The 19621-nt window shown below is 36.2% G+C and overlaps 1 protein-coding gene across 3 annotated transcripts in view; it reads left to right on the top strand.

The window, feature by feature from the left end:
• LOC149533607 (COP9 signalosome complex subunit 4-like) overlaps positions 1-19621 on the top strand; it is an 86556-nt gene that overhangs the window by 44361 nt on the left and 22574 nt on the right. The window contains exons 12-13 of one of the 3 annotated variants that reach the window (XR_016356822.1): positions 2960-3019; positions 4269-4414. Coding sequence is in view for 1 of the 3 variants with exons in the window: in XM_089803898.1 (XP_089660024.1) it covers positions 2960-3019 (60 nt within the window). In the remaining 2 variants the exon portion in view is untranslated. Of the gene's footprint in view, positions 1-2959; positions 3020-3109; positions 3167-4268; positions 4415-19621 lie in introns of all 3 variants that reach the window. The other 2 variants (XR_016356823.1, XM_089803898.1) reach the window with 2 other exon arrangements.

Consider the following 19621-nt stretch of genomic DNA (forward strand, 5'->3'; position numbering starts at 1 on the left):
ATATTACATAATGCATTGTCCACATAACATTATCATGCATGGACGTTCATTCATATCATGATCATTGTCAAACACATCTAGCATTAAACGCCATGTTTTGCATCATGCTTGCATTCGCATTGGTAATACATTCTAAGCCGATACATGTCATCAGGCTTGATAGAGTAATTACCATTTGTTATCGTGAGACTCCACAGATCAGGCACATTAACATTTGTTATCATGAGACTCGACCGATATATGGATCGTTCATGATAGATTAATTACCATTTGTTATTAGGAGACATAAGCCGATTAAGTATAAGTGGGCCTGGCAACATTGTTATTGTTAATCATTCACGATGATGTTCACCACAATAATCATGAATGATTATTACGGTGAACCAACAAACCTTCCATCATTTTTAGGAAGGGTGGCAACTATTCCGCTGTGCCCTTTCATGAAACATGGCAGATATAAATACAAGTCTTGCGACTCACAAAGAAGGGAGATTATATATATATATATATATATGTTTATTGTGCAGTGCTTCTTAAGAGCATAACAGGTTGCTATAGCAACCAATGGTGCAAGCAATTCATATTTCATATCAGAGACAACATCTTTAGAAGCATATTATGCCAAGGTAGATCAGGCGTTGCTAATGCATACTAAGCTGACACATGTCATTGGGCATGATAGAATAATTACCATTTGTTATCATGAAACTCAACTGATCAGGCATATTAACATTTGTAATTACGAGACTTCACCGATATATGGATTGGGCATGACAAATTAATTACCATTTGTTATTATGTGACATAAGCCGATTACGTATAACTGGGCTTGGCAGCATTGTTATTGTTAACCGTTCATGGTTATGCCTCCTGCAATAATCATGAAGGATTATTACAGTGAACCAACAAACCTTCCATCATTTGTTACAAAGGGTGGCGACTATTTCATCGTGCCCTTTCATGAAACATGGCAGATATAAACCAAGTCTTGCAGCTCACAAAGAAGGCAGATTGCATGATTTGATACACACACACACATGTATACATACTTCCCTTGTGTAGCACTTAATAAGAGCTTAGCAGGTTGCAATAGCAACCAACGGTCCAAGCATCAGAGATGGCATCCTTAGAAGCATAATTGATTCAAAATATATCAGAGGCGGCCTCTCTCATCAGAGAACCAGAGCATATTAAAGTAAGGATCATCAGATACAGTCTATATCTCTGTAATTGAGATAATACTTCAGCCTGTATATGCAGCATGGACAACACATTGTACATCAGAGACAGCCTCTCAGGTTGTCAAGCATAATTCACATTGCTATATCAGACACAACATTTCTATTAAATATGTATGCAGCCTTGTTGAAGTGCATGCATTTGGAATTAAGCATATTTTGTGTATGAATTAGAATTATACATAATAATTCAGTTTTGCATTTGATATTTCATTATAAACTTGTTATACAATCAGCGCTATCGTTTAATTATAACATCTTCCAGTAATTGCATTGTGTAAGACTATATTTTGAATTCATAAACCCGTTAAGCAAGTTGGAATTGTAGAATTCCTGTAGTGTCTCATAACTAGCTAAAAGGGGACATTACACATTATAATAGTTGGCTTAGATCAATTTGTACTGTCACTTTGTGTTTGATGATTGATAATTGGATCAAGATTAGCGAAAATGCGGTATTTGAGGCTATACATGCGAGAAAGTTAACTTTGGGGAAATTGACTGTTTAGCAAATGCTTTGGTCTGCTATTCAATGACCAGACTTATGCTAATTTTGTGTGATCTTTGTATGCAACTTATGGTTTTTCAATTGAATGTGTGAAATCACATTTCTATATATCCTGTTTTACAATCCTAAATAGCCATTGGGTGAACATTTTCACAGATTTCTTTTAAGGTACTTGTTTTGAAACAGTCAATCTTCCTATAATTTGTTATATTTTACCTCAAAAGGCATATGAGAATCAGACAGCAAAGTGAATTATATAAACAGAAGCACAGAACTGTGTTTGATTTTCTTTCTAGGTTTTAAAACACCTGTTTATATTTTCCTTTATTTATATGTTTTAGTGGTCCTATTCCTATGGCTATACTTGCTGATTCTGCAGAACTTTGTGCACAGAGTGACTATTGGACCATGTTTGATGTACATATGGTTTTTGGAACTTTGGAATTCTTATTTCTTTTTTTATGCATATATCATAGTTTTGATTCTTGTGAAGATCATGATCGCATGATTTTAGAAAGTTCCATTTTCATCAAACTTCCAATTTATTGGTGTTTTGACATCTTGGATTTTAAATTTAGTCTGAATTGTCACTTTGGTTGCCTTTGCAAGCAACATCCTTATTTTGCATGTGCTTTTATGTTGAGATTTTCAGAATCATCTAAAGCTTATTGAATAGAGCACATTTTAAATTTGTAAGTAGAGATTCCATCAAGTAAGCTTTTTTCTGCAAGTCATGTTTCAACGTTTAAGTTATTAATTGCTAATGTGTTATGTTTCATTATATTGGCCATGTTTTATGAATTTGGAATTATCAGTTAAAGCCTGTCAGTTATTATTTCAATAAGATGTTTGGCTTTTAAGGTCACAGCCTTGGATAGGATTTTCCCATTTGTAATTGGCTTATAGTTTTATGGATTTGGACATTTGGTTTGAACCCTCTTGAAAATGTTAAGTTTTGTTACATCATCCCAAATTATTTTACATCTGTGTAATTCAAGTTCATTTTTCTTCTTTTATGTATCACCAGATGTGATCCTCATGGTAAAGGTAATCAAGTGTTACGTGTTACTACCATCGCCAACTAGTGGGATAGGGAGATACCATTGATCTTGACTTTGTTTCAAATATTTTTATTTCTACCTTATATCTGTCAAAGCTTATTACTATTTGTATCACTGAGTTCTGAGATCTCTATCAATTGTAATGTTGGCAGGCTGAGAAAATAGCATCACGGATGATTTATGAGGACCGCATGAGGGGCTCTATAGATCAGGTATCTTCTTTACATCCATTAAGAGCATAAAGTTGGCCAAGTTATATTTTTCTTATCACGACAAGTAACCTCAGCAAGGTAAATCTGTAGTGTTATTGGCTTGGACAACAGCAGCTTAGAAACCAAAAAAGAACGACCAAATAACTTGTAATTTTTTTAACTCTTCCTATTATGTTTTTTGATAGAGAATTCTGTTTCCACAATAAAGATTCACTGTATAAGAGTCAAAATGCTAAACTAATTTAACAAAACGAATGAATGCAAAATATGGAAAGCAATGAGACAGATGACTCCAACTGAAGTTGCAAATTATATTCCTCGAAATGTATATAGAACATGTACATCATGGAGTGGCTATCTGTTCCGAGCTAAGTCACAGGGTTCACTGGGTTTTGGCCATAGAGTTTGAAATTCAGGGAAAATTTGAAAACTGTACAAAGGTTGTAAAAATCTGTCCACAAATTCGTATGGATTAAAATGTTTTTTAAGACTTTTTGAGAAGTTTTCTTTCAAATGCCCGGTATCAATAAAATCATGATACGTCAAAGGGCCGTTGGTTTACTAGTGAAGTTGAAAGGATCACAAGGAGCCCATCAGGGATTAAGTCCTGCCGAGTGCAAGGCCCCCAACATCTAAAAAGGATGAGGTGGGATTGTGCCCCAGGTGAATTAGGCGGAATGTATACCCCTTAGTCCTTGGTTCTTAATCAAAGATGCTAGGCAAAAGCTAAACCTTCAACAAAAAAATAAACAAATAAAATAGTGGTATTTGTTTGCTGGTTGTTGGTAGAGGAGGTTGCGATTGAAAAAGTTGACAGACATATTTTGGCCCAAAGCATACATAATTATCATGTTAAGCATTAGTCTTCCCTTGCCGATTTCCCTATGATGCCTTTGCCCGGCTCCATGGTTTTTGTTTTGAATATTTTGTTTTGACATTTTAATTTTGATTCGTTCTAAAATTTTACGAATTTTAGATATGTATTTTACAATTATAAGAACAGAGTTTATGTTAATTTATTTACATTGAATTTTTATTAAAAATGTCGACATTATATTAAAATTTAAGATACTTTTCTTTCGTTGTTTTATTAGTTGATAGGCTATTTTGCGTGAAGATAGCCACCGAATTTCAATGTCGGATGCCCGGAGAGTGAAAAACAGAAGATGACAAAAATATTGCGACTACAGTAAATTTATTGAGAATCTAACAATTTAGAGATGCTCATGTAAAATAAATGACCATGCAGCTGCAAATGGACACGCGTCTGTCGAGTCGGCTAAAGCCGACACAATGGACGAGGAGTTTGACACTTTCCACACCTCCCACAACAACAAGGTCGTATGGTTGAGGTAAGACAGGCTGCAGTCACTGGTGGCGAGAATTTATGCCAAGGTGAGAGATTTGGGGTTCTGTAGAGCTGGAGAGATCCATGTGCCACTGCCATCTTTCTTCTTTCCTGTTTGTTCACTGTTGTTTTGCTCTACGTCACTCTGTTCAGGGTCATCGAAATTTTAGTCGGTGTTTATCTTTTCCAGCACCTAAATTTTAGAGATCCTCTGCCTTCTTTGTCACTCAAATACCTGTAGAAATCTATGCAGATATTAGAAACAATAGAATACAATTGAGTTATTTGACATAATGCCCCAGAGAAATGTTTGCAGTAAGAACAAAATGAAAGCATTGCAAAAGGCGCGATGGATTCTGCAAAAAGCCCTTTGAACTTCTGAATAAATGGAACACTTTGGAGTGCATCATAATAGTGTAAGCTTCGTTCATGTTTTAGTTATCACATGAGACTCCAATCGCATGTTGCTGCCAAGAACTAGCTTGCTTATTTGAAGAAAGACCTCTCTAGACATGTATGATGATTCTGAAGTTGCAAATGTTCAAATTAAGAAAGATTTTAGTACAAAGCTAACAGATTAATAGATTATAGAGTTGAGATATGAATTCTTGTGGGTCGAGGAAAAGACGATTCACAGGTTAATGAAGAACACATTGGGGCCCATACTGTATGACCTCCAGTAGCATAAGAAAACTGATATTAGGAGTTTAAATGCCTAAATGAAATGAAAGAAGAAATGAATTTTCTTTTACAACCCATAGAAATTTATTATTTTTGTTTACTTCGATAATATTCCAATCCCTCACTAAAGTGGAGCTTACTTGTAGGGGAGTAAAAAAGATTTATTGTTGTGATTGATTCTTTCCAAGAGAGGTGGATCGTAGAAGTTATGAAAACTGAAAGGGAAGGGGAGGAGTCTTTATATATAAGTACATCAAAGATAATAAGAGGGATCAGGATATCTTTACAATTGCTTTTCTCCTATGCCAATTGCAATTAGTCCTTGGATGTGTTTGCCTGTTAGATTTGTTTGTGGGTGTGGTTATTTCATTATCTTTGAGCATTGAATATTCACACTATCTGAAAGAATCTACAATAATGGATTGGGTTAATTTTTCTTGCACTATTTCAATTCAGATTGAGAGATACAATTGGTTTAAATCATTCTAAGTTCTTAAAGTTTAAGCTTTGATGTTTTTTACTTGTTGGTGTGCTCTAATACAAATACAGCATATAAGACTACTGTAATCTCATTAATTTATTGTCTTCTGACATTATCATAACAAAATTGTGTAGAGAGATTAGTTGTACCATCTAGTTGCATCATTCTTCTTACATATCACATGTTTACTATTGATAAATTCATGCAACATATAAAAGTTATATAATGTTATTAGGAGAATTTGTATGCCATGGTCATAACAAGTAACACAAAGTGTCGAAGTTCCTGCCAATAGTAAATGAAAATGGAAATGGAAACACAAAACAAAGGAGATATGGAGGGAGTGTTTAGAAGGGGTAAAAATAAATGTTTTAGGTAAATGCATGTAGAGGGGGGATGCAAGAATTATATTATAAAGACAGTAGAGATATAATGAAAGTGATAGTGAGAGTTGGAGAGAGAATTAAAATAGGCTATAGCTATTCAAATCATGCACTTGTTAAAATGATAACATTTATGGCATGGGCATGCTATGTTATTGTTATCATAGATGTTGTGTAGGTATTTATTACAAAAGACTAGTACATGAAGGTATATAGAAGGCAAGGGCATTTACTTTTCACAAACAATAATTAAATAGATTTTAATTTTGCTAATTAGAAACGAGCATGGACTTTATTTTTTAAAGATTTCTAATGTTTGTGGGGGGTCTTGGTGTGTCTCCAAAACGAGTTAGGTGTCTTATTTCTTTCACAATTAGAGGACACATATGGATGCATGTGTTAGTTATGGCATCAAGATGCGATGACATGTGTCATCCTTAAGTTGCGACTTGTTATAGAAAGATGGCTTTAGGCCATTCTTCAACTATCATTGTTTTGGTTGTCACTTTTGTCTTTTTTCATTTGGTTGTTGATTTCTTTGTTTGCACTCCAAATGGTCTTGGATTAGATTCTTACTCTGCTCGAACACTGCAATTTTTTTTTGAGTCAAAATACAAATATTTGGTTTAGTCATTCATTTAAAGTTGGTTGATTCTCCCTCTCTTTCATTTGTTTGATGACTACAAATAGGGTCTTTAACTTATCTAAAGGCACAGTGGGCTTCCTTACTTGAGGTCGATTGTAATTTAATTCAAATATTTGAAATAAAATAATTATTTATATTTAAAAAAAATAAAAAATCAATATTTATGATTTTTAAATTTTTAGTAATGGTTAATGTTTTAATTATATGTATAAAAAAAGTTTTATAGTTAAAAAATTTAAATTTTAAAAATTATTTAAAATAAAAGTAAAAGATGAACTAATATTTTGAAAGAAAACTTTACAAATAAACCACAGAGATTTTTTTTTGAAATAATAATATTAAGTGAATGAAAATGTTTATTTATTTATATATTATTATTTTAATTAAATTATTATTTTTTATCGATAACAATACTAGTTTTATATTTCACAAAAAAGATTTCATAACATTCGAAATGCCACCTAGTGGCTAGACTTGGAGTAGAGGCTTCCATACATACAAACCCAACAACTATGAACAGATGCAAATGGAAAGTGACATAAATCGATCATAAGGAATTAGACGACCAAAGCTAAGGTCATCCTATTGAACTGGAGTTGAGTCGTGAAAAACCTCAGAAAGCTTCTCAATGGTCACACTGAACAAAATATAATAATCGTTCAAGTTGAGAGTGATTCCAATTGCTACTTTTCCCATCACTTTCTTGTTATCAAAACAAATAACAAAATGCCCGACGCCCGCTACAAACACCACAATCCCACAGAATATATATATATATATATATCCTGAATGATCGTCATTTACCTTATTATATCCAAAATAAGACAAAAAACGATAAATATGTCCAAATGAGAATATTGCACAATCACTATATTGTCATCACGAACAAGCTTCCTTCATTTGCTGAAATCTAACTTGGCTTTGATACCATGTTAAAGTTATAACCCAAAAATATAGATAAACAACAATCAAAGAGCATAAACAGTACACAAAATATTTATCCTGGGAATACCCTTCCACTTGAAGGGGAAAAAACCCAGCCACACCAGCAAAATATCTCTTTTATTGATCATGAAAATTTAAGTACATGGCTTTCCACTTCATATTAATTACAATATACCAAGCAATCATATAAATAGATTGCATTAGTCTCTTCATCTTACACATGAAGGTCTCTTTCAATCCCGAAAATAAGACCCTTCAAATTTCCACATATTGTACACTTTACATTTCCATATGCACGCCTTTGCGCATGACATATGACACATGTCTTTTGCATAATATTAACTTCATTATAATCACAAATATGTCTTTCAGTTGAAGATAACCATAACGGTCAACAAACACATTTCTATCAGAGATAAAGATCTCTATTGCAGCTACAAACTTCAACATTTGCTTACCAGTTTGAAAGGAATGGCCTATTGCCAGCCTCTTCTCCTCCTATTGTGGATGCCTCGCCTATCCAGCCAATTGTACAAGTTGTGCCAACTGCTTCTTCTGTCTTAGCCACTTCTCAAGTTACCTTCTAAAGTTCTACAAAAGTGCACCTAAAAGTTTCCTCCATTTGCGAGAGGATAGTCATCATAGTTGTTTGTGTGCTAGATGCCTGTATGGTCTGTGGGGCTCTCCATTTCTGTATCTGTTCTTTCATGGCTTCACTGGGCCATCACTGGTCTATGAAAATCCTCTTGACTCTTCGTGACAACCCTCCATGAAGTGTAATGGGGACTCTGCTACGGAGATCACTACTCTCATATTTGCTTCCTTTGCCTCTCCCCTTATTTTATGTGTGGCACAAGTCATGGGCTCTAATTCCGCTAGGAATCACCGTTTGCACTCCTCACAAGGTGTTGGGCCTTCTGTTCTTCCTGCAACTCCACTTTCTCACATGTGCTAACTCTCACCTCCATCCCAACAAGTTCCACCTCTAGATCCATGTTCTCGTGTTCTCCCATCAAGGTTGGGGAGGGTGGCGGTATATCCTCTACTCCCATCCAAAATGTTCTTACCCATCTTGGACTCTTTCCTCAAGGCATTCGAAACCATGTCCTAGCCCATCTTGGAGTCTTTCTTGAAGGCATTGGAGCCCATGTCCTTACCCATCTTGGGATCTACCTATCTCGAGGAAATTTACTCTACCTCTCCCATCTTGACATAACTCACTTATATACATTCATCATTCATTTAATCATGTTTAATGATTCATTATCACTTGTATTCAATAGTTTGATTTTTTTATTGATTGAAGTGTTTCTAATTTTATTCACCCTACAGGATGGCAAGATCATGCTCTGATACCACTGTAATGTCCCCACTATTAGGGTTAGCTTGGGACAAGTAATATATGGATTATTAGCATTATTGTTATTTTGAAGATTATGGTTTTGACCTTGGATTATTATAGATTTGTGTCAGTGGGTGCATTTGATGACTTATATATCTTTATTTCTGAACTATAACAATATTTATAATTTTTGTTAAGATAGATAGGTTTATATTTATTTCTTGTTATTATTATTATAATTTATCATTTAGATATTATCTTGAAAAGAAGGGATATTGCAATGTATTCCATACAACTGAGGTTCATATGGTTGAATTTCATACGAGTCTTGTCCATACTATTTCTCTTTTGTATGAGTGTTGTCCATACGGTTGTCTTCCGTATGAGTGACTTCGATACGACTATTGTCTATACGGTTGGCTTTCGTGCTTACAACGAAGTTTTTGTCTTCTGTACCTGGGAGTGGCCCTTCCATGACTTGCACATTTTCAATGTCATATGACGTTTCCTCCCTTATGTTTCTTCTTGTACGTAATTCTTTGCTTTCGTCTGAGTTGGACTCTTCTGAACAGGAAGATGTTTCCTCTTCCACTATTTCCTCTTCGGTTGTCTCTTCATCCTTTGTACTATCTTCGTCCTTCATGTTGTGGGTGCTGGCAAATATATCCTTTCTTGTGCGACTCTGTACTTCCTCCTACCATGGTATCCAAATGCAACCAATAGAACATATTTGGTTTGAAGGAGTCCACCCAATTGGATGGGATGAATGTACCCTAATGCTCAGCCCTACTTGCGTGCGCAGTGCCTCTAGGAAGAGAGCTATGTTGTTGTGTAACATATAGAAGGTTTTATGCTTTAGTTGCGAAAACTCCTTCATCCTATCTGATAGAAGTTGTGCCCAGTTATAAGCTCTGCCACAATTTAGACCATTTACTTGCGGAAGCATGGAGATGGCAATATCTGAAGTCCAACTTCCTCCTACAAGCTTTCTTTTTATCATGTCAACAATGCATCTCCATTCCGCGTTAGCAATGAAAGTTTTCTTTATGCCCCTATTATTACTCTTGCTCCGAATACTGTCCCCTTGTTTCTTTGTCAAGTTTGACCTATATATAAGTTCTACTAACTGTTTCTTTTCACTTATAGTCATTTTGGAAGTGGGATTCCTGGCTTGATGCCCTTTGTTGGGTGACCCCAAATACTTTTACAAAATCTCTTGTTGAGAAAGATATCATCGCATGCTGCTGAAAATATTATTTGGTGGATTTATGGGTCGTTCTATCATAGGCATGCACCATAGTTTTGAGTACTAGTTCAGATTCTTTCAAATAAATAATGGACATCAAAACAATTTTGTCTACCCTAACTTTTCTTAACGCTATCTTTAATGGGTGTCGCTCATATGTTGTAACTTGCCACTAGTTTCTGCATTTTGTGTATGCTATTCCTTCAAATGTGATGTTGGTTGTTGAAACCTTTGCTACCTTGCCTTGCTTTTCTTGCTCTTGCTTGCGGTGGCCATTTTTCTTTTTGTTTTCGTCTTGCTCACTCCTAAGTTTTATAGCCCACCTCAAACGTTTCCTTGCTAGGGTTTCCAAAATTATTCTTTACCATTTTATAGATGTTTCTTACAATTACCTTCTGCTTGTTGGTAGTTGTTCGTGTCTTACTATGGCACGATCCTTTATGTCTGTGTGTGGCTTGGCGGCATATGATTGTTTGGGCTTGTGTACTTATGGCTATCTATAGGCGGACTTCTTTTAGGCGTATGAGTAAGGGTTGACTTGTGATGCTCTTACGATATTTAGTGTTCTGTATGTGTGTAGATTTATCTGTACTTCTCACATTTCTTGCTCATTTCTGTAGGGTTACATACGTTGTCTTTGTTTTAATGCTCCGTTCACTCTTCCCTATCTTTCGTACATGTATGAGCTTCCGTACGGAAAAAGTATGCCTTTTGATGCTCTGTACATTCTTCCATATCCTATGTATGTGTATGGGCTTACACACGACAATATGTGCTCCTGCATGACTCAGCTTTTGTATGTGTACAGGTTCTTTGTATTCACATTCAAAATCTCCCAGTTCTCGTGTGTTGTTTGGTCTCCCTTCTTGCCTTGTGTGCATGCTGCCTTGGTAGTGCAATTTTTTTCCAGTATGGTGGCTGCCTCCCAAGTGTGGTCTTTCCTTCCTCCGAAGTATAGGTGATTACCCTTGGGTGATCTCCTTATAGACTTGTGACCTCCTTCACTTAGGGTTAGGTTACTCTTAAGAATTTTGTGACCCTTGCTTGCATCATCCTTTTTTCCGCAATTAATATTTTTACTTCTCTATAATGCGTACTTTTATTTACTTTATGTTTTGTTTTTTCCCCCTAGTTGTCACATTATTCCTTTTGGTGGCTCTAAAGTGCTTTTGGCTCCTTTCTTAGTTTTCCCTATGGCACTTCCTTGTGGGCTCTTTTGGTAGGTTTTCTCCTCTATACTCATAGTTGCAAACCTTTAATTTTGACACGTATTACCATATAAACGTACCTGACATTGTTTGGTAACACTTGTTTTTGCAACATGTTCCTAAGTATTGTAGGTCAAAAATTTTGTCTACAAGAGGGGCTGGTTTCATACCTTTGAAACTTCCCTCGATATACCTTCCACCATATTTCTTGTACTAAACTACTTCCTACACTTTTACTATTGGCAATTCTGTTAGATTTGGGATCACTCGCCATAATGCATTAGGTTTCTTCTTATGTAATGCTTCCTCCCCTTCCTTTTGGCACTTTTCAATGATTTTGTTCATATATTCGTCTCCTTCACAAATGAATAGATCATCCGCCTTCACCACTACCTTGAGGGCTGGTCCGAGCATTGGGAAGAATTCCATACAAGAAGATACATAAGGAGGAAGCGTCAGATGACATTGAAAGTGTGCAAGTCATGGAAGGGCCGCTCCTAGGAATAGAAGAGGAAAACTTTGTTGTGAGAAAGGAAGCCAACCGTACAGACAACAGTCCTACGAAAGTCACCTGTACTGACAACACTTGTACGAAAGTCACCCGTACAAACCTTAGTCGTACAAAATTCATATGTACGAGCATCTGTAGTGCGGACCATACAAAAGGCAAGGGTGGTAAGGTGACAAGCACAATGGGCATTGGCATGGGAGTAGCTGGCACAACTAGTACAGTTGGTAGGATAGGCGAGGCATCCATAGTAGGCGAGGAAGTGGTTGGCAACAGGCCATTCTTACCTTGTATTCCTTGTACTCTATTAGGTACGTGTCCTTGCTTTCCTCCATTTTTGCAACTTCTAGCATGTGGCAACTCGATTGAAACATCTTGTAATTCTTTATTTGCCAATGGAACAATCCTTTATGAGAACTAGTTTCATCTTTTGAGCAACGACCGAGTGTTAACATCCCTTCCTCATCTAGTTCCATCCCTTTGTCTTCACTATACCCTCATTCCGATTCCAAGTTAGATGCCATCTCTTGGCTTACTATTTGTATCTGCAAATCAATGGTGTATCTCTTCCTCTCACTTTAAATGGATTGGGTGTTCTTTTTCTAGTTATGGTTGGCTTTTCTTATGACCAACCATTCTTTGCAAAGTAGAGCATCGTACCCCTTCTTTTCCAGAGTGATCACTACAAAGTCAGGGAATAACTGTAGTCCCACTGTTAATTTTTGAGCCATGAGCGTGCTCCCACTAGATGGAAGGTAGGCGATCACAGTGTTGGTTTGCCAAGTGCTTTCCATGTCTCCTAAGAGAGTACGTTGACTCTTGACTCTCCATCCACAATAGTATTAATGATTTTATGGCCCATAATCTCCATTTCTACTATGTCACGGGTCCTTCCTATTCCCACCATGAACACGATTGGATCTAAGGTTGGCAGTTCCCTTCGAGGAGTATTTCTATTGGCATCATCTTCCATGAGCTTGTCTTCTACTTGGTTGTTATTATTTCCTTTTGTCTTCGAAGTTGCTACCCTTAGTTGGAGTAACGTATCTAGTAAGTCGGCCACCCTTATTGGTACAACAGCCTGCAACATCTATTTTATTATATATGCCTTTGATGTCGAGCATACTATGGTGTTTGTCGTCTCCTGGTTCTGTCTTTGTTCCTCTTCTAAGGCCATTTGTGCCTCCTTCAATCTTTCCTTTTTGGTCCGAGGATCGAGGTGTGCGGCCTTTTGTGCTTGTAGTCTAATAATGGCCATTATTTCCTCTCCTTCCAACATGTTCATTGCTTTCCCCTTTGGGAAATTGGCATCTTCATGGTTTTCGGGCTCACATTACTGGCACAACATGCTTCCACAACTTTGCTGGTTTTGGAATTCAAGGGCGAAGTGCCCCCATTCGTTGCACCTCCTACATTGTATTATTGGGTGGTTCCTCCACTTTGTTGGTTATGGCATTCACGGGTGAAGTGCCCCCATTCATTGCACCTCCTACATTATATTATTTGGGTGGTTGTTTGCATCATACTGGATGCGACTCTGTGGCGTATTGTTATTTGTGTTGTTGTTGCTCCCACGTCTATCATTCTGATAGCCTCCTAGGGAGGCGTTGGAAGTCATGGATCTTGCTGGTGATTAGGTGGGGTGGTCTGTTCTGTGGTTAGAAGTAGTTGTGTACTTCTCACCTTTAAATTGTACCACGTTGCCTTTTGGGTGGCTGTAAGGTTAGTATACCAGTTGATGACTATGCCTCGTAGGGTGGTTGGGAAAGCTTTTAGCCAATAGTGCTCATCTTCTTGTCTAGTGACCTCCCAAATGGTCACTAATGTTTTACAATGTCATGTTGTGTCTGCTAACCCTTCGCTTGTAAATTTGGGGAGTTTTTGTTTGTTGGGTGTGTTTGACATTCTTATTCCCTGACATTGTGTGATCTGGGAGTTTGTTCCTTCTTGGAAATTTGCTTCTCCTTGCCCTCCTGGTACTTCTCTTGTGTCATTAGGTTGCAAGACTTCTCCTTTCGGTATACTTTGGTGGTACTTGTATTCCCACCTTCTAGGGTTCTCTAGCTTTGTTCACCCTATTGTTACTTCATTAGATATGGCCAACCCTTTAATCCTACGTAATGTACTTTCAAATAAATTGGCTACCTCTCCTTCCAAACTTCTTTCTTCACTGCCAGTTTCAAAATGCTCAAAGTCCTCTATTTCCCTTGGCTCGCTTTACCAATTGTTTGTGTCCTCGTTTTGCGTTGTACTAATTATTGGTCCCTTCTCAATGGTGCTGCCACATAGTGGCCCTTCCTTTTGGTGCTCATTGGGTATGTGCGTATTGTGATCTTGTTGACCAAGGCTTCACAATCTTTAGTGCCTTTCTATTTGTTGTATTTGTAAGGAGTGTCTTACTTCGCCCTCACTTTTCTCTAGGTGTGTTTCCTTCTAGCATCTCTTATCCTTTTTTGGTAGGAGTGCCTTATTTTTGGGGCCTAGGATTTGTTCGACGGTTACTTGTGTACCTAGGTTCCTCCTCTTTGTAGTTTCTTTTGTAAAATCGTTGCAGTACTTGTTGCCTTCTTTGCTCCCTTTGGTTAGCCTCTCTTTGTTCCTCTACTTTTACCAACCTTCATGCCAACAACCTTGGAAGACTCCGAGGGAGATTGTACACTATATTCACCGTCAGTTTGCCCTATATCGTACCTGTGGGAAGAGCCCTCTGCTCTGTCTCCTGCTGTACATACTAGTCTACTGCCATGTCCCATGCCTGAACGAGATCTCATGTCAATTGATCCTCCTTGGTAACTTCCTTCTCCTCAATGTCACTGTCTGTTATCACTACTTGCTGGTCAAAAGTTCGGCCCATTACACTTCCATCTTTCCACTTGTCTAGTTTGACCTAAGGTTTGTACTAGGCAACAACATCAGAAATGTTATCTGCCAAATGTGGTAGCATTCACATGTCAAATATAGAGTGATTGTGTGCCAGATATGGAAGTAGTTACATGCCAAGTATGCAAGTATTCATATGCCAAACATGGAGGGGTTCACATGCCAAATATGGATGTTATATACAACAACTACATACCAATGCAATCAGAATGCTAAACTAATAACAAGAACACATGAATGGGAAATTATCACTTTATTGGTTGTACCAAGGGATTACATTACTAGTATTACCAATGTTCTCAATGCCATACCTTCCTAGTTCCCAAAATTTCCCTACATATAGCATTCAAATTTGTTATAAGAACCAACTGTCACAACTTTTCAGTATATATGTTTTCATAATGACTCTACTATATACCTTAGTTACTTTATTACCTGCCTACAATTCAGTTGAGGATCATTTAATTCTTGCTATCTCAAAACTAGAATCAGCCGAGGAGATGTTTCAGACTCTTAAGGACCTGTATGAATTCAACAATACCTATAGAGCTCGAGCCCTAAGACATCAATTGTTGCATGTGAAATGGCTAGAGGTGAATCAGTTGTTTCATATTTTATGAGGATTATTGAGTTGAAGGACCAACTTAGTGCAATTGAAGAGTCTTTTGCAAATATGGATTTGGTTATGCTTGCTATGAATGGACTTCCACACTCTTGGGAGTCTTTCATTCAAGGTGTTAGTGAGAGAGACGAGCTTCCAAGATTTGATAGATTAAGAGCTGATTGTATTTAAGAAGAATGCAAATTAGAAGCACGAGGAAATGGATGTAAAAGCCATTATGAAGATGATCATTTACTTGCAGCCCACACTTTAGAAGAAAAAGGGAAGAAAAGAAACTTCAAAAGATTCAGAGATAAAAGCTTTGAGTGAACACTCGGCTCCAAGAAAAAGAAAACGGATCTTTCAAGGACCAGTGCTTCAGGTGCGACAAATATGGACACTTTGCTAGATACTGTACCTCCAAAACTAAGCCTCAAGTAGCTGCTGCATGTAGAAAATTCTTCTCCTCAAAAGGAGTGAAGTGAAAATTCTAAAGGATTTTTATTTATCTCTACGCTCTCTAGTAATGTTCCCAGAAATAGTGACACATGGCTTATGAATGGTGGAGCATCTCATCATATTTTTGGTTACCAAGAGCATCTCTTCAACTTGAAAGAAAAGAATTCACATCTTCAAGTCATTATGGTGATGATGCAAGTTATTCTGTGAATGGTGCTGGTTCTACTTCTTTCCAATTGGATTCCAGAAGTTCTTTTCACTTGAGTGATGTTGCTTTTTGTTCTCAACAGTAAAAAGAATCTGATTTCTATTCCAGCATTAGAAGATAAATGCTATCGTGTTCCCTTTGCTGATGGAAAAGTCCTCGCATGGAAGAACACCAACCCAATCAGTGTTAATGCAATAGGATCTCTGATAGAATAAACTGTATTTCAGACTGTAATGAAATATGTAACTTACTTGCTCTCAGATTTGTATGTTGCAGATCTTTAATTCAGAACAGTGCTTTGGTGCTTGGAGAATCTTCTAGTTGAATTGTAATGTATAAGAATCCGCAAGAGAAACAGATTGCTGGGACTGCATATATTACTTGTAATTGATATATGATAAGTCCCACCGATGCCAATATATACATCCAATGAAGAGTTGCATCCCTGTATGGGCATGACTCTATGTGGCCAAAGGCCACGTAGGGTCATGACCCTACGTTGACACAACTATTGAATTACCTTTAGCAAAACAATATTAATCAAGACCGGCGGTAGTATTTACCTTGCCCGATACTATTTATATAATCAATGTATTATACCCGATGTGAGATTGGTGAAAGAGAATGCTTTAATAACATGAGAAGCCCGATATAATTTGAAAGTAATGATGTCTAAATTCATATGCAGATATATATATATATATATATATATATATATATATATATATATATATATATATATATATATATATATATATATATATATATATATATATATAGGCATATATGTCTGTCTAGCATAACCACATAATTGGATTTAATCTGTTTAGAATTACTTCGACAGAAGCTATATTTCAACACTCCCTTGTAGCGAGGGAGAAGTAATAGATTTCTCAAAAGAATACAAAATGTTTGTATATAACCCATTATTTGACTTTTAACACTCTGAAATAGTGACTATTCAAATAATTAAAATCATCATGCTATGAACATTATCATAACATATATTATGATCTCTAATTGTCCGAAACAATATCTAGAGTAATCATAATGCATTCGTTTTCAGTGACTTTCGGCATAACCGAAACAAACATCATGATAACAGGCTTATCATTTGCAAGATCGTCACCTTGCAAAGGATTACCTTTTGAATATATGTTCATGAAAGTTCGTCACCTTTCATTACATATCTGATGCAACTAAACAACCATAGAAGCATAAACACATATAAATTGAAAATTTAAATTCAATATTGAATATTACAATTTAATCATACTAAGTTTTCCTTTGAAGTATTCCAACTTCACTTTAGCAAGAGGCTTGGTAAAGATATCTGTTGTTTGCTCATTAGTACTGATGTACTCTAGTTTGATAACACCTCGATCCACCATATCTCTAATGTAGTGATAAAGAATTTCAATATGCTTAGAACGATTGTGAAAAGTTGGATTTGTTGAAAGCTTGATACAACTTTAATTGTTGCAATGAATCACAATTGGCTTCAAAGACCTTTTGAACAAATCAACTAGCAACTTTCGAAACCATACAACTTCTCTAGTTCCCAAAGAAGAGGCAATGTATTTTGCTTCAGTAGAACTTAATGCAATAGAGGATTTTTTTCTGCTAAACCAAGAGACCATTCCAGATCCAAGATTGAAGCAACATCCAGAAGTACTCTTACGTTCAGTAGAGCTGCCTGCCCAATCAGAATCTGAATATCCATGAAGATTGATGTCTACTTGATCATATCTGATTCTCATGCCAACAGTGCCTTTTAGATATCTCAAAATGCATTTAGTTGCATGTAGATGTATTTTCTTTGGTGCACACATAAACTGACTTAAGGTATTAGTAGCATAATATATGTCAGGACGAGTATTCACTAAATACATTAAGGATAAAATAATCTGCCTGTAGTAAGTAAGATCCGTAGATTCAGACTTGATCATATCATCCTTTAGCTTGTGTAAGTTGATTTCCATAGGAGTAGTAGCTGGTTTACGTTCCATCATTCCAAATTTTGTCAAAATATCGATAGTATATTTTCCTTGATTTAGAAAAATGTAGTTACCCTTTTGCTAGACTTCCAATTCTAGAAAGTAGTGAAGAAGACCTTGATCTTTCATATCAAATTCTGTTGTTAGTTCTTGTTTGCATTTCTTTAAAAGATGTTCTTCACCTGTTATCAACAAATCATCAACATATAATACAAGAATAATCATATCATCACCATCTATCTTGAAGTATAAGTTAGGATCAGCTTCATATTTAGAGTATCCTAACTTTGTTAGATAATTGTCTATTCTTTCATACCACGCTTTGGGAGCCTGTTTGAGGCCATACAATGCTTTTTTTAACTGACATACGTGAGATTTTCTGTCATGAGTGTAGAACCCTTTTGGTTGCTCAATATAAACTTCCTCTTCAATTTTACCATCTAGGAATGTTGTTTTAACATCCATTTGATGAACTTTCCATCCTTTGGATGCTGCGATAGCCAAGATAGTTCTAATTGAAGTGTATCTAGCAACTGGAGCAAATGTTTCTTCATAATCAATACCTTTTTTCTGAGAGAAACCTTGTGCTACAAATTTGGCTTTGTAATTTTCAATGTTGCCATCAGGTGCATACTTGATTTTGAACTGCCACTTAGAAGAAACAACTGATTTGTTTTTAGGTTTGGGTACAATATTCCAGACATCATTTTTTAATATAGAATTATATTCTTCAATCATTGCTTCTTTTTAAGGTTGGCTTGATAAGGCTTCTTCAACATTCAGGTTCTGTTTTTTTAAGTTCAGTTAATATTGCAACATAACATGACTGGTCTCTTGTTCTTTTATTTTTTCGAATTACTTCATTAGGTTCAACATTATTCTTTTCTATCATTTTTCTAGCTCAAAGTGGTCTCTTTTTATTGTTAACATTTTCAGAATCCTTAGGATTTGATGTAGTGGTAGACAAGGGTTCAATATCACTCTCCCTCTCAATTTCTGCCGTGCCATTTTCATCTATTTCTGAGATAGGTTCTGTAGGTGATTCATCATTGTTTTTAGAAAGATTGAATGCGACATCTTCAAACTTCACATCTCTACTAATTTCAATTGTTCTTTGACCCGGAATAAAAACCCTATAGCCTTTGGTTGTTTTACTGTATCCAACGAGTATCCCTTTCTTTCTTTTCTCTTTAGGAATGTGAATATAAACAGGACACCCAAATATCCTCAGATGACTTAAATCCGGTTTAATACCTGTAAATACTTCTTCAGGAGTGGTGTCCTCTAATACTGAGTGTGGACATCTGTTTTGAATGTAAACTGTAGTGTTAGAGGCTTCAACCCAGAAAGAAGTATGAAGGTTTTGATCGTGCATCATTGCTTTGGCTGATTCAATAATTGCTCTATTTTTACGTTCTGCAAGTCCATTCTATTGAGGATTATATGAAACAAAAAACTCCCTCTTAATCCCAACAGCAATGCAAAAGTCATTAAAAATTTCAAATATGTATTCGCCTCCATTGTTTGATCTTAGTATTTTTATTTTCTTTCTTGTATGGTTTTCAACTAGAGCTTTGAATTCCTTGAATTTTGATAATACTGCAACTGATTCTTTCTATTTTAGGAAGTATATCCAAGTTCTTCTAGAATATTCATAAATAAAACTTAC

Source organism: Cupressus sempervirens, chromosome 10 (genome assembly GCF_028749045.1).
Source record: "Cupressus sempervirens isolate cs-2001-9-10 chromosome 10, ASM2874904v1, whole genome shotgun sequence".
Taxonomy (NCBI): domain Eukaryota; kingdom Viridiplantae; phylum Streptophyta; class Pinopsida; order Cupressales; family Cupressaceae; genus Cupressus; species Cupressus sempervirens.